General features: G+C 42.3%; 1 protein-coding gene across 2 annotated transcripts in view; it reads left to right on the forward strand.

Annotated features, from left to right (window-relative positions):
- Positions 1-12,378: 12,378 nt before the first annotated feature.
- Positions 12,379-16,867, forward strand: part of CABLES2 (Cdk5 and Abl enzyme substrate 2) — a 59,376-nt gene continuing 54,887 nt past the window's right edge. For both annotated transcript variants that reach the window (XM_042463984.1, XM_042463985.1), the window contains exon 1: positions 12,379-12,976. In XM_042463984.1, the coding sequence (XP_042319918.1) occupies positions 12,474-12,976 (503 nt within the window). In that variant the 5' untranslated portion in view covers positions 12,379-12,473. The remainder of the gene's footprint in view (positions 12,977-16,867) is intronic.

The following is a 16,867-nucleotide window of genomic DNA, read 5'->3' on the forward strand; positions in this document are numbered from 1 at the left end:
TAAATTCATACTTTTAGGGGGAAAAGGGGGGGGTGAATGGGTTTCTAAGTGGGTTTGTACAGTGTAGTTCTGGAAAAGAGGTCCTGCAGCATCAATCTGGATGAGGGAGAACAAACTCAGTGTGAATCCAGGGAAAACGGAAGTACTGGTGATAGGTTCCCCGGTTCCAGGTGGTGAGATCTGTCACCCGGTCCTGAACGGGGTCATGCTCCCCTTGAAGGACTTGGTGCATAGCTTGAGAGTACTCCTTGACTCGTCGCTCCAGCTGACATCTCAGGTGGATGCAACGGTCAGGAGTGCTTGTCATCAGCTCCGGCTGATACGCCAGCTGCGTCCCTACCTGGACCGTAGGGACCTTGAAACTGTTGTACATGCTTTGGTAACCTCTCGATTGGATTTCTGCAATGCGCTCTACATGGGGCAACCCTTGTACCAAACCCGGAAGCTTCAATTGGTGCAGAACATGGCAGCAAGATTGGTTGCTGGTAGCTCCAGGTCGGACCATATAACACCTATCTTGAAAGACCTCCACTGGCTGCCTATTCGTGTTGGTATTGACCTATAAAGCCCTAAATGGCTTGGGCTCAGGGTACTTGGAGGACCACCTCTCCCCATACAATCCACCCCGCACACTCAGAACATCTGGAACGAAACTATTAGAGGTCCCTAAGTCACATTTTATGAGGACCTCACAGAGGGCTTTTGCCATCGTCGCCCCCTCCCTTTGGAACAGGCTCCCTGTAGAGCTCTGCTCTTCCGCATTGTTAGTTTCTTTTAAAAAGAATTTAAAAACGTATTTATTTCGGCTAGCTTTCCCACCTTAGATAATTATTCTTTTTCTCTGCCCCTTTGTTTATGACCTCAGACTATTGTAATTCGACCTTCCCATCTCCTGCCCCTGATATATGTAATTGTATTTATTCCTGTTCCTTTGTAGGGATGTTTTTAACTCTGTACTGTGATGTTTTTAATCTTTTGTAAGCCGCCTTGATCATATTTATGGAAAGGCGGGGTATAAATAAAAATTATTATTATTATTATTATTATTATTATTAATCAGATCAAAAACATCAGAACTGGCTAGCATTCAAAGTAGAATGCATTACGTTTTCTTCCTGTTTCTTTGTGGGTCCCTCTTGGAAACATGATGGGATCTGTCTATTTTTCTGCCAGATAGAGTGTCAGGGCAGTGCTTCTTAAACCATTTTATGCAGGAGACTGGCAGTTCTTCCCCACAAGATGCCAGAGACTGGTACCATTTTTATGCGCATTGACTGTTTCTTTACTCCTAGAAGCTCAGCAAAGACTGGCAGGAGATGTCTCAGGAACCAGCACCGGTTCATGAATCACCAATCTGAGTAGCACTGATTTAATGCATTTCCCATTGATAATTCCTGAAGCACAAGCCAAACAAGATGAAAGAACTGATCATCATGGGAGTGGTGGATCTAAGAATAAGCGGTCAGCTTAAAGACTTTATCCCACCAGCCTGCTGTCCCACCACAATCACACTAATTTTAGAATGGAAGCATACCAGCGGGGCCTCATTTCTTATCACACTTTTCCTTACAATAGTGCTTTGGAGATCTATGGTAATGTAATTTGTTTTATGCACCACCAAACTCCACCTTCCAGGAGGAAGGTTGGGAATGAGCAATTGCAGCTACCTACTGCCTCCCAAAGCTCACTGCTGAGCACACAACAACCACCTTTAAGAAAGTGTTGTCAGTCATGATTGCTGCAAGAGGAAAGAGGGAGATAGGAACAGAATCAGGCCCATTCATACCATGTGACTGCCTGAGGAAATGCAATGAAAGGGAACTATTGCATGAAGGCAGTAATGGAATAGCAGTGAGATTGAGAACCTTAACATGTTGTGTGTGTGCATATGTGCCTTTGTGTCTTCTGTCAACTTATGGCGACCCCATGAATTCCAGAGGGTGTCCTTAGGCAAGGAATACTCAGAGATATCTAGAAAAAGAACGGGACTGGGAATGGAGGAGTGGGGGAGGTAGTAAAGTTTCAGCTTCTGACAAGCCCCTAGTGGTCATTTGACAATAAATAAACAAATAAAAGAAAATGTCCACCCTCTTTCTCATCCTTCTGCCCTGATCATATTTCCCCCAGTCATAGCATGGCCACTCACCCTGACCACCCCCAAAATCACCATTACAATGAACCTTAACTTTTGCACTGCAATTCACAAAGAAGAGTTACATGAAAGGCAGCCATTAATAGATTTTTTAACACAAAAAGAAATATTTCCGCAAGTTTTGGACAGCAGAGTCCAGCGTCATTCAGCAAGGCAGAGGCACTAGTGGCACCAATGTACCACTAAGACATTATCATTATGGTGGGATAAGGACCTCAGTCTTTATACTCCACTCCTAATCATATTTATTTACTATTATAATAGATGTGTGGTGCTGGAGAAGAATGCTGAGGATACCGAGGACAGACAGAAAGACAAACAAATGGGTCATAGAAAAAATTAGGCCTGAGAGCTCCCTGGAAGCCAAGATGATTAAACTGAGACCGTCATACTTTGGCCACATCATGAGAAAACACGGATCATTAGAGAAGACCATAATGCTAGGAAAGATGGAAGGAAAGAGAAAGAGAGAAAGACCACACGCTAGGTGGAAGGACTCCATCAGGGAGGCCGTGAGCATGAATCTCAAGAATTGGGGTCAGTAGTGAAGCAAAGAGAGTACTGGAGATGTCTCATCCACAGGGCAGCCATGAGTCAAGATCAACCCAAGGGCAGTTAACAATAACAAAATAACAGAGAAATACAACCCATTTTTTACAAGTTTGTGTAATGTTACAGCATCCCTTTCTCATTCCAAGCTGGTTTGAATGCAAGTTGAATCTACTGAAATAGTACCAATGGGCAAGCTCCCTCTCTACAAGAAGATAAAATAGAAGGTCCTGAACAGACTGGCAGCACAGAGCTTTGTCCTTCAGCAGAAGAAAAATGCTAAACAGGAACAGCTGTGAAGCCACCACTGCTGCTCTAATACATCTGCTGCCTGAAGCAATTGCCTCATTCTACCTAATGCTAAGGCTAGCATTGGTGACTGCACCCTTTGTATCTGACCATATGACATCCATCCTGTCTTAGCTCCACAAGCTCCCACTTTGGATCTGGGCTGTTAAATTGCTGTGGGTTGTTGTTGTTTTTTTAACCTTGGATGTTCAAGTGGTTTAGGAAACAATTCACCATAACAAATCTATGTCAAACAGAAAAATAGACATTTTTATCATAGAGTGGGAAATATCCTCAGGGAAAAGAAATCCAGCAACAAATCACATTGTCTCCAAGGATTCAAAGTTTGAAACGTGTTTCAAAAGAAAATATCCTTAAGAAGAAATGTCCACTAAACATTCAAAGTGCCCCCAGGAGAGAGGTTTGAAGTTTATTTGACAGAGTAGCCAACTGTATTTCTTAAGAATCTTCATCAAAAAATCTTTCCAAAAAGTAGGTCATGAAGTTATAAAGCTAGCTAGCTCATATAAACTCTATTATTTCCCTCAAGTAGTAATCTAAGAAATTCAATTTTAGCTCTAGTCAGCAGACCATCTGTTCATCTGGCACAGAATTGTTACCTTCAATTGGCAATAGGGAAGGCCTTGGAAACTTTCCCTTCCCTACACCAGTATGGCCAGTGCCCATGCTGGATTGGGGATTCTGGAAGTTGCAGCCCTAAGAAGTAAACTAGAGACAGACCGAGACAGAAAAGGCCCTTTGAGAAGACGAGCTGTATCTTGTCTTGGGATGTTCTTGTTATGTTCTGATCTACTACCATCTGTGCAGTCTACACAATGATAGCATCTCCATGTAAGGTTGTTTCAAGTGTTAAAGTATAGAGTGTATGAAAATGTTCACATGTAACATAATGGAAATGGTTATTCACTTTGCAGAAGCCTGGAATTGGCTGCAGCTGGGACTCAAACCAGCAGGTGATGTCCAAGGTCACAGTGTGTGCCAGAAGCATGTAGCAAGTTGTAAATATACTGTGCCATCTTTGCAAGGAGGAAGATATTCCAAGATGCACAGGAACTTGTACAGGAAGAGGCTGGACAAGGTGGCCGCATAGCAAATGTGTATATAAGCCCAGATGTCCGTTTGTACAGTTTTTGGGGTTTGTAGTTGGTGGATGGTGTTGGTGATTGTTCTCGCATGTGTCTTGGCAACAAATAAACAAAGTGCCTCTTCGGAGATAAGCCAGGCGTCAGTGTGCCTTTTATCTGGCTACTGTTTTCCTGGCATGCTCCAGCAGTTTGCCACTTGATTATCTTCACACAAGGCTTCCAAGTTTATTCTGCATGCTCACGTTTGCATCAACAAGGTGGGCTCCTTTTTGCATTATGCAAAGGCCAGATTACAGGCACAACGTGTGGTTGCCATGGCACCGATCCAGCAAAATTTGAGGCGGGCGCAGGCCACCCCTTAGGAGCAGTCTGCATAGCCCCCGAGTCTTCTTTTTCTCTCTTTCCAAAGATGGAGACAATATTTGTCTTCCACTGGACTGCATATAAATGACCTGCACTTGTTGTCCATGTCCTGCAGTCAATGGGCAAATTCAGCCCTCCTGCTTTCTCTGCTTAGAGTTCTTTATCTTTGAACCAAATTGGGTGTTGTCCTATGTAAAAGCAGAAGCCCTGGCCACTGCGTCCTACATTTAAGCACACAAATTGCATTTCTGAATAATGTTTCCTGCGCTGATTCTGAAGATTTATTTTCTCAGACATGCTGTCACTTCTTATTCTCCTTCCCTCTTCTCCTCCACCCTCTTGCACAGTGCTTTTGTGGATGAGTCACATACAACCATTTTTTCAGCGTGAAATGTTTTTGATTCAAGGGCTGCATGCCTGTTTGGTATAAGAGGAAACAATACTTTTTTGAATCCAAAGATGCAGGACTAATAATCAATCAACTCAGCCTGTCTTAAATACTTAATGTCATCATAAAACAGCCATTGGCCATTGGCTGAGCTCACCCACTATTCTCTTCTTTGAATCAAGGCAGGATGAATCCTCTTATATTTTCCCTTGCTCTTTGTGCTCCTCAAGAGAGTTGACATTATCCAGTCAGTAGAAATGGGAGGAAGAGATGATGGAAGGCATTGCCATCAATGAGCCTTTCACTCTTAGAATCCAGGGGGAATATTATCTATCCTTCTGGCTGGCAGCTCAAAGCAATGTGTTACATATACTAGTGGAAAGGGACCTCTGGGCCATCTTCTCTGTGGCCCTTCTCAACCAACATTTGCAAGCCCTGCTCCAGAATGCTTTGTTCTTCCTCCTAAAATCATAGAGGCATCGGTTAGGGAAAATCCTATGGGTCATCTCATTCAAACCCCTGTCATACATGAACTCTCAGATCCACCAAGACATGGTCATTCAAGTTCTATCTGAAAACATTCACTGTAGGTGAATCGACTTTTTGAAGTAGTCTTCTCTCTGTCCCACCATCCTCACAGATACATCTGGTGGGAACATGGGAAAGGACCTTCTTAGGAACTGCTTCTGGGCTCTAGAACTCCTTCCCCGAGGTTAGACTATCACCCTCCATACTATCCTTCCGTAGGCAGAAAACCTTTCTGTTTTAATAGAACTTTGGAGGCTGACTGCTTGGAGACAAAAGAGATTTCATGTGCTGTGTTGTTTAAAATTTTTGTTCTTATTTTTCATGGTTAGCCTTTTAACTATTTTTAATTTGATTCCCAGCACCCTGAACCCTCAGGATCCTGATGCTTCTTCAAAAAATTAGAATGGATATGTACTTTCAAATTCCCACACTCTATAAAGTGTGTAAGGGCCAATTACATTACGCTGGTTAAATTGCAGGGCATCCCGAGAGGGCACCCACACATTATATTCAATGGGGAAATTGATTTAGCTCGATAGGAAGCAGCGCCAGGGCTTTGGTAACATAAAGCCGAGAAGTTACCCCTCTGTATATCAGACTCTGCAGTGAGTAATGCTTACCAATTCCAGAAGCCAGGCTCCACTCTGGGGAGTTTATCAGACAAGGGAAATTGGAAGTATAATCCAATGGCAATCCGAACGCAATCATGGGGTTTAACATTATTGCATGATAGACTACCACACGCAATTTCGGGCAATGGGAAGTCAGTCCGAGCACAATCATGGGTTTCACATTATTGAGTGAGAGGTGATCACACGCAATTTCGGGCAATGGCAAGTTATTTTTGGGCAATGGGAAGTCAGTTCTAATGCAATTCGAATTCCCGTAAATTCGCTGAACTAGTGAATTCACATAAATGCGTTCTGGCCCCACTTTCTTTTCATTCGAAATTAAGAGAAATTCCTCCCATGTGATAAACTCCTGGGAGAAAGCTGGGCATTGAATGTGACCCAGTATGCATGCTGTATGGTATAGACAGCAGTAGTGAATCTGACAGGGTTTCTGCCTGATTGCAACTGGACTAAATTGCTATTGTTTAGACACATGTATTTATAGCAAGAAATGGATCCTGGGGCAGTGTTTCAGGAATTAAAAGGCTTTTCCAAGAGTTAAATGACTTTTCCAGGGAAGAAGAACAGAGTGAGATATGCAAGAACAACCAACAGGACAATTGATGTGAATGTCCTCAAACAAAAAGTTTCCTTCCTAGACAGAAACTCCCTTTGCTTGTAGTATGCAAGCAATTTCCAGCTCCAGCTCTCCCCATCACACTCCTTAGTGGAAGGATTATGCTGATTTTGATCCTGAGTGATCTCAGCTTGGCTAAGTGCCTTGACTTCTTGCATGCTGGGTCATCTGAATTTCCTAATATGGTATGGTTGGTTTCTTGTGCTGGGGAGCCCCCTTTTTGCTACTTGTCTAAAACATCTCCTTTTGATATTGCTTTATCTGCTCTGGCTCACTGCTGGAAAATCCTGGGAAATGTAGTTTGATACAGAAAACTAAACGCCTCCCAAAACTACAATTCCCAGAATTCCTTAGCATTGAACCAGGGCAATTAAAGTGGTGTCAAACTGGATTATTGCTGAAGTGTGTTTTGGCCTTGAGTTTCAAGTGCAAAAGCAGTTGGCACTCAACAAAAAGACAGGGTGACCAGATGTCCTAACTGCTTCTTAGTTATGCTCAAAATGGAGGACATTTTGGAATTTCTCTGGGACAGAAGGCTGAAATGTAGGACATGTCCAGTAAAAGGAGGGTGCCTGTTCACTCTGAGAAAGGAAATGAGTGTATATTGTGTAACTGGTTTTTATCTATTTTTATGATGTGTTTGTAACTGGTTTTAATTCTGTGTAAACCGCTTTGATCTTTTGGAAAAACGGTATATAAATAAAATTTTTTATTATTATTATTATTATTATTATTATTATTATTTCCCAGTATGCTCAGGTAAAAGCAAAGTGCTGCAGCCTCTCTGTTCTTCCTCATTAATCACCATTTTTAATCATTTGCCATTTTTACCAGACTCTGAAATTGCTGGGAAACATATCTCCCAGTTTTCATTTGTGAAATACAGGAGGGTATGCAAGGAAGTCCTGGCCACACACTGGTAATCCGGGATGTCAATAGAAGAGAAAGGGTAGCACAGGGCCAAGGTCTCAACCAGTCTAGATTTACACAAACCAAAGCTAAAAAAGGTAAAAAAAATATAAAACAAGTCATTAAATGTAGCCAGGCCAGAAGTAACAAAAAGACAGGGTGACCAGATGTCCTAACTGTACCAAAAATACCAAGAGTGCTGCCAGTCAAAGAGACTGAATGGTTTTGAGCAAACAAAAAACTCCCAGGAGCTGCTGGGATATTTATAGGTAGGTGACTGGATGCCAGGTGTTTGATTAATCAGTGTTTTGTGTTTAACAAACATTGACTCCTACAAAGCTGCTCCTTATCTCTTCACAGGACTTTAAAGGATGGGGGTGTCTCTTGAGCCTCTATCAAATCCTGCTGAAGAGAAACCTCTGCTAACAAGCTGCTTCAGCCACCAGCCTCCCAGGTTGGTGCAGTGTTCTTTTGGAAGCTACAAGGCTCCTTGGCCACATTCACACTGCAGAAATAATGCAGTTTGACACCACTTTAACTGCCATGGCTCTGTGTTATTATAAGATTTGTAGTTTTGTGCAACATTTAGCCTTCACTGTCAGAGAGCTGTGGTGCCACAACAAACGACAAATCCCAGGATTCCATAGCATGGAGCCGTGGCAGTTAAAGTGGTGTCAAACTGCATTATTTCTGCAGTGTAGATGCAACCCCAGATTCAGGAAGTGAGCTAGGATCTGGAGCCAGAAGCTCCTAATCCAGCTCCTCTTCATGTGATCCTGCAGATTCCAGAAGTGACTTTGCCTCCCCACTTCTAGAGGACCCCGGGGGTCTTTTGGAGCAGAAATTGTGGGAGGTTACAGAGGTGTGGTCCTTGCCCACCCCATAACAGGCCACAGAATAAAGAAAAATATATAATTTCACTTGCTCCCTTAGCATCAGAATGGGTAGCTCCTGAAAGACTAGCACTGGGCTGGAGAAACCAGATGTTGTTAGAATCCCATAGTGGCAGAAAAACGGAATATGCTATATCCACTCATGTATAAGTCTAGAAATTTTAGTCAAAAATTGACCCCAAAAACCTGAGACAATTTATCCATGGGTCAGTATAAGAAGTGTACTGTACTTTAATTCTTATTTTTTTAAAAAGGAACCATCCCCTGGTGAAAGGCAAGAGTGTCATCTGTTCTGGAAGCACTCACACCCCCTTTATATTCGCTCAGCCATGAAGCCTTGAGTATGAGCACAAACAGTTATGCCTGCTGGAATTTTGTAAGTTTTCTGGCACTGTTTTCTTTTGCTTCATCCTTTGCATCCTTTATTACATACGCCTAAATTTTACTCTTGACTTATCCACAAGTCATATCTAAATCCATAATTTTGGCCCAACACCTGCCCTCGACTTATACCTGAGGTTGACTTATAGTCGAGTATATATAGTCAATCCTTGAAATAAATAAATATAAATAAATAAAAATTCAGTCCCCATCAGTCCCAGTTAGGCTGTGCAATGGTGAAACATGATGGGAGTTGTAGTTCCACACCACAAAGAAAGCCACAACCATTCCCTGCCCTTGGACTTACAAACGGATAATGGCATAAATTCCTGTGGATCAGAATCTACTTTGTTTCATGCAAAAATGATTACTCGCTTCACAATATGTTCAGGCTGTGGAAGGAACACAAATGTAACTGTGAGTTTGTGGCCGTTCTCTGCAGAGCCAAAATATTTTCATGGTGAGAACCAGTAAACCATTTACAACACTAGGATCTATGATAGCATCATCCATTTAGCTATTTAATGCTAATATAGCACTCTTAATGTGAAAGAAAGCTAGAATTCAGTCCATGGTTTGCTATTCAGTGTGGGCCCAATTAAGTTATTAATACTGTAAGGAAGTTAACAGGCTGAAAACCAAAGATAACAGGAAGACAAAAATGTCACTTTGTTCAGTGGAGCACTAAATGCATAAAATGAATACACTGCTCCCTCGGGTTACGAAATTAATTCGTTCCGCGCCCGCTTTCGTAACCCAAAAAGCCTTCGTAAGCTGAATTGCCATAGGCGCTAATGGGGAAAAGCCGCGTTTCGTGCGAAAAAGCGCCGAAAAGCACCAAAAAATTTTTTTGTAACCCGAAAAACATTCGTAACCCGGAACAATTATTTCCAATGGGGATTTTTCGTATCCCGGAAATTTCGTAACCTGGGTATTTCGTATCCCGAGGTACCACTGTATAAATACTCAGCCAAATGCAAGAGAACTTGCCATTTGCAATGGAAGGAGAACCATCCCCAATCTACATTCAAGCTACAAAGATTTAAATGTTTGTTATTGCTGTTGCTGCATCTGTTACTGCACTGTTGTTGTTATCTGCCTTCAAGGCAATTTTGACTTATAGCAACCCTGTCTTAGGGTTTTCTGGATTTATTCAGAGGAGGCTTGCCATTGCTTGCCTCTATAGTTGAGAGAGTGTGACTTGGCCAAGTTCACTCACTGCGGATTTGAACCCTGGTCTCTCAGAGTCATAGGCTGCATCTGCACAGCAGAAATAATGCAGTTTGAAATCACTTTAAATGCTGCAACTCCCTCCTGTGGAATCCCGGGATTTGTATTTTTACAAGGTTTTTAATCCTTCTCTGTCAGAGAGCTCTGGTGCCACAACACACTACAAATCCCAGGATTCCATAGCAATGAGCTGTGGCAGCTAAAGTAATGTCAAACTGCATTATTTCTACAGCTCAGATGCAGCCTTGGGTCCAATCATGGTGCAGTGGTTTGAATGTTAGACTATGGAGTTTATCACACAGGAGGAATTTCTCTTAATTTCGAATGAAGAGAAAGTGGGGCCAGAACGCATTCACGTGAATTCGCTAGTTCAGCGAATTTACGTGAATTCGAATTGCATTGAACTGACTTCCCATTGCCCAAAAATAGCTTGCTTTTGTCCGAAATTGCGTGTGGTAGTCTATCACGCAATAATGTTAAACCCCTTGATTGCATTCGAACTGGCTCTTCATTGCCTGAAATAGCTTGCCATTGCCCGAAATTGCAATAACGCGAAACCCCATGATTGCGTTCGGATTGCCATTGGATTATACTTCCAATTTCCCTTGTCTGAGAAACTCCTATGACTCTGGAGACCAGGGTTTGGATCCTGGCTCAGTCATATAAACCCACTGGGTGACCCTGGGCACATCACACTTTCTCAGCTTTAGAGGATGGCAATGGCAAAACTCCTCTGAAGAAACTTGCCAAGAGAGTCATAGAATCATACAATCAGAGACCACAAGGGCCATCCAGTCCAAGCCCCTGCCATGCAGGAAATCTAAATCAAAGCATCATGATAGCGTTACCACAAGTCAGAAATGACTTGAAGGCACACAACAACATCTCCCTGTATGGGAAAGACCGGCCTCTGAGATCTTCAGGAGAGGCCCTTCTCTTCAAAAGCACAGTTGGTGGGGACACAAGAGAGGGCCTTCTTGGTGGCTGCCTCTACACCAGGGGTTTCCAAACCTTGGTCCTCCAGATGTTTTGGCCCTTGGCTCCCAGAACTCCTGACTGTTGGCCAAGCTAGCTGGGGCTAATGGGAGATGAAGTCCAAAACACTTGGAGACCCAAACTTTGGGAATCACTACTCTAGACCTGAAGACACACACACAAAAAAACAACAACAAATAATAATAATAATAAATATTGTCCTAATAATAAACATAATAATAATATTATAAATGTATAAATATTATAATAAATATTATTATTATAAATATATAAGTAGAAATGCATATACAAATATTATTATAAATGTATAGATATAAAGAAATATATAATTACATATATACATATCATATAAACATTATTATAAATATATTGATATAAATAAATACATAAATATTATGACTATTATAAATAGAAATAAATACTATATATAAATACTGTATATAAAACATTTTAAGTGTTTTATTGGAAAATAGCTCTAGAAGTGTATATTTGTGAGCTGCGTTGGGTCCCCTCCAGGAAGAAAGATGAGATATAAATCAAATAAATAAATATTACTATTATAAATATAAATATATAAATATAACTAAATATATTATTATTATTACATTTTTATTAATGTTATAACAACAATAAATATAATAGATAAATAAATAAATAATATTAGTATTATGAATATAAATATATAAATACAAATAAATATATTGTTATTATTTCATTGTTAGTGATGTTATAATAACAATAAATATAACAATAATAGATAATAGATAAATAAATAATATTTTTTTTATAAATATAAATATATAAATAACTAAATATATTATTATTACATTGTTAGTAATGTTATAATAACAATAAATTTATTAATAATAGATAATAGATAAATAAATCAATAATATTAAATATTAATGTTAGAATAATGATAAATATAATAATAATAGATAGATAAATAAATAATATTAATATTATAAATATAAATATATAAATATAACTAAACATATTATTTTTGTTACATTCTTATTAATGTATTATTAATAATAGTAATAATAATAGGCGTTTTCCTCCCTTTCTTTGTGTTTTCATTCCCTTTGTGTTCACCAGGGTGGTCTAATATGGCAGCCATTAGGACCCAGCGGGCACCTTGCAGAGGGGGAGAGCAAAGAGGAAGAAAGGGAAGAAAAGGGCCCGAATAAAAACCTTGAGGAGGAGGAGGAGGCGGGGTTTAACACCCAAGCCTTGACAATAGCCTGGTCCGGCAAGCCAATGAGCGTCGCCGCCGGGCGTTCCATCATTTACATACCGCCGCGACGCAACCAATGGCTCGCCGCCGCTTTCCCGGGAGGACATCCTCTCGCTGAGCAGCAGAGCGGGACAGAGAGGAGAGGAGGAAGAAGGAGGAGGAGCAGGAGGAGTCCCTGCGGGCGGCGGGTGCTGCCCAGCCGAGGATGGCTGCAGCTGCGGCGGCCAAGGAGCCCCAGTCGGAGCCTCCTCCGTCGGAGCCGGCGCTGGCTCCTCCGAGGAAGCGGGGCGGGGACCCTCGGCGGAGGCAGGCGGCCCTCTTCTTCCTCAACAACATCTCCCTCGACGGGCGGCCGCCCCAGCAGCAGCCTCCAGCCTCCGGAGAGGAGGAAGCGCCCCGGAGGGTCAACGCCGAGGAGCCCGGGCACCCCTCCGCCGCCGCCGCCGCCCTCCTGCCTCAGCTACTCCTGGGGACTAGCCCCCTCTGCCCGGCCCCCGCCGCCGTCGCCGCCTCCGCTCCCCCGGCGCCCCTGGGAGCCCCCTCGGCCCTGGCAGGGATGATGCTCCTGGGAGCCACCGCCGCCACCGGCCTGGCAGCCCCCGCCACCGCAGCCCTGCTCAGCCCCGGCCCCAGCAGCGCAGCCCCGGCCCCCGGAGCAGCGGCAGCAGCGGCAGCAGGGATCCCCTGCTTGGAGGGACAGAGGCACAGGTCAGCAAGGGGGCCTCCGGGGAGAGCGATTGCTTGATGATGATGATGATGATGATGATTTGGTTTTCTTACCCGCCTCTCCCCTTGGATCAAGGCGGAGCACAATAAGACACTTTAAGCAGGCACCAAACATGGATCAAGGCCCCTGAATTCAGACACAGTTTGAAAGGACAAATAGACACGTTTATTATTATTATTATTATTGTTATTTAGCTTCTCCAATGGATTGAGATGGGGAACAATAAATAGATTGAGATGAGGGACATCAACAAGGTAAAGACATTAATTAAAGCACCTGAACTGAGACACGCCACGATTTGAAAGGACTAATAGACACTATTATTATTATTATTATCATTATTACTATTTTCTTACCCATTTCTTTCCTTGGATCAAGGAGGGGAACAATAACAGATCAACAAGGCATAAACAATGATCAAAGCACCTGAATTTTGAAAAGACAGATAGACACATTTACTATTACTATTATTGTTATTGTTATGTACCTATTCTTACCTGCCTCTCCTTATGGATCGAGGTGGGAAACACCAGAACATCAAGACACAACACCAACAAGGCACATTAAAAATGTACAATATCGATTAAAGCACATGACATGCTTCAGACATGCAACAATTTTAAAAGGACAAACAAGAGAGGCCTCTCCTCTTGGATTAAGGCAGGAAAGAATCAGCATGGCACGACGTCAGTTCATTGAAGCGCATGAATTTGGGCATAAAATAGTTTGAAAGCACAAATAAGACGTACACATTGTGTTGTTGTTTCTTACCTGTCCCTCCCACAGATCGAGGCAGGCATCAACAATGGGCAACATCACTTTAAAAAAGCACATGAATTCAGACATGCAACATTTTTAAAAGCATCAATAAGACAGACACATTTTATTGTTATTTCTTGCCCAGTTCTGCTCATGGATCAAGGCGGGAAATGACAACACCCCAACAATGCTCACCAACAATAACAATGCACACCATCATTTAAAGCACATTAATTCAGACATGCAACAGTTGGAAAGGACAAATAAGACAGACACATGTTGTTATCACTTTCTTCCCCTTCCCTTGGATCAAGGCGGGGAAGAATCAGCAAGGCACAACATCAATAAAAGCTCAGGAATTCAGACATACAACAGTTTTAAAAGGAAGACAGACACATTTTAAAACAACCTACCTTTAAATACTGTCTCAAGGAGCAAGAAGAAGTTGCTTTCTTACTTCCAGCATTCTTTGTTTTGTAGCCAATTGATTCCCTTTCTTCCTCCTCTTGAGTAGCTCTTCTGGGCCGCCTTCTCACACCCACCACCTGAGATTATTATTATTATTATTATTATTATTATTATTATTATTATATTGTTGGGCTAACAACTCATTCCTACCTTGCTTACCTCAAAATCCTCTTTCTATGTGTGTCTGGTTTATATATCAATACGTATTAAATGTTTGTTCTGCTTTATAGACCCAGGCGTTCAAAGTGGCTGTGGCAGATGGGGGGGGGGGGAGAGTACCCTAAAGTTGTTGTGTCTTTCTGCATGGCGGAGGCTTGACTGGATGATCCTTGGGATCTCTTCCAACTCTAGGTTTCTGTTCTGTGAAGTTTATTTTGGAGAAATGAAAGTTGTGCAAAACCTCACCCATTTCAGGTTGGCTGATCTGGAAGGAATGAGCCACTGGATCTAGTGGGGTAGATTTCTAAGTAAACACTCCCAGGGTTGCATTGCAAAGGGATCTTGTAGCACCTTTGAGTCTAACAGGAAGAGAAAAGTTGGTTGCATGAGCTTTTGTAGACTTGCGCCCACTTCCTCAGATGCATGTGGCCTCTTAAGATGTGTGTTTTTCTCTTCCACTTAGGGCCTGAACAGACAGGCCAAAATAAAGCTGCTTCAGGTCACTTTGGAGGTATGCTGTTTAAATGGCGCACACATCTTAAGAGGCCAGAAGCTACACCAAAGCAGTAGGACTGGAGTGTGGCTTTGGCGCGCCTTCTGGCCTCTTAGGAGGCATGCATCATTTAAACAGCATACTTCCAAAGTGACCCGAAGCAGCTTTATTTTGGCCTGTTTGTTCAGGCCCATAGTCTCAAAATTGCTGCAAGATCCCTTTATATACTGACTTTCCAGACTAGCATGCGTATGTCTTTGAATTGCAAAGGATGTTTGCTCTCAGTAAGTGTGCCTAGGATGACCTCTTTAAGAAAGCAGTTAGAAAGCACCTGAAATAAGAAAGTATCTGGAATACTGTGTCCTGGGCAGCATGATTCAAAGGGGATGTTGAGAAGGTGGAGCATGTCCAAAGGAGAGTGACTAAAATGGTGAAGGGCCTGGAAACCATGCCCTATGAGGAATGACTTAGGGAACTGGGGATGTTTAGCCTGGAGAAGAGATGATTAAGAGGTGATATGATAGCCCTGTTTAAATATTTGAAGGGATGTCATATTGAGGAGAGAGCTAACTTGTTTTCTGGAGCTCCAGAGACTAGGACCCAGAGCAATGGATGCAAGCTCCAGGAAGAGATTCCACGTCAACATTAGGAGGAACGTCCTGACAGTAAGGGCTGTTCAACAGTGGAACACACTCCCTCAGAGTGTGGTGGAGTCTCCTCCTTTGGAGGTCTTTAAGCAGAGGCTGGATGGCCATCTGTCAGGGATGCTTTGATTTAGATTTCCTGCATGGCAGGGGGTTGGACTGGATGATCCTTGTGGTCTCTTCCAACTCTATAATTCTGTAATTCCATAATGATTGTTGGTGGGCCCTCAACTTAGAAGAAATGTGATGGAGGAGAATATCTCCTCCTTCCGCTGGGATCTCTATTGTAGATCCCTGCTCCCATCAGAAAAGTGGGCAGCTCCTGCTCATGGTGCCACAAAAGCCTTCTGAACTTACACTGTTCTTGTTGCTGTGTGCGTTCAAGTCATTTTTGACTTACAGCAACCATAAGGCTAACCTATCACATGGTTTTCTTAGCAAGTTTCTTCAGAGAGGGGTTGCCGTTGTCATCCTTTAAGGCTGAGAGAGTGTGACTTACTCAAAGTCAGCCAGTGAGTTTTTATGCTAAAGCTGGGGATCAAATCCTGATCTCCAGAGTCGTCAACCAGTGCTCAAACCACGGTCGCTCTAGGAACTTAAACTGTGTCCCCTCTGGACATTCCTGTTACAAAATTGCAGGAGTTAAAAGTTTGAAGAAATGTAACTTAACTGCAGTGTACTGTATCACTCTTAGCTTTGCTTCTTTTAATTCTGGAAAGAGGGCAGATTGTTTCATTCTTCTTCCCTTTTCCTATGGGGTTTTCTGTGCTCTCTATAGAAGATAAGTGTTGAGCTGCAGGCTGAATTCACACCCTCCTTTCTTGCATTATTCCTCTCAAATATTATGGGGAAATCTTGATGATGCCTATTTATTTTGGAAAATTCTTACTTAGCCATGCTCTTCAAGTTGCAACTGAAGTCAATGGTAGAAATTCTGTTGTTATACTTGCAGTGCTTCACAGAAGTCAGGATGATGGGCCGTGTCATTTAGTCTAGATGAACTCATGTACTGTTATTGTTGTTTGTATTCAAGTCATTTCCATCTTATGGTGACTCTAAGGCAAACCTTAGTTTTCTTGACAAGGTTTGTTCAGAAGAGGTTTGCCATTGCCTTTCCCTGAAGCTGAGAGAGTGTGGCATGGCCAAGCTGGGAATCGAACTCTAGAGTTGTAGCCCAACACTCAAACTACTACCCCACTGTAGCTCTGGGGTTTTTTTTGTCTTTTTCTTTTAAAAAAACTTAGCTGTTAGGAGAAAAGCAGAGTTCCTCAAAAGGCAATTTGTGTCATATCTGACTGCAAAAAACATTGTGCATTTGTGAACTAAAAGTGCTTTTTTGTGTATAGAAA

Source organism: Sceloporus undulatus, chromosome 4 (genome assembly GCF_019175285.1).
Source record: "Sceloporus undulatus isolate JIND9_A2432 ecotype Alabama chromosome 4, SceUnd_v1.1, whole genome shotgun sequence".
NCBI lineage: Eukaryota > Metazoa > Chordata > Lepidosauria > Squamata > Phrynosomatidae > Sceloporus > Sceloporus undulatus.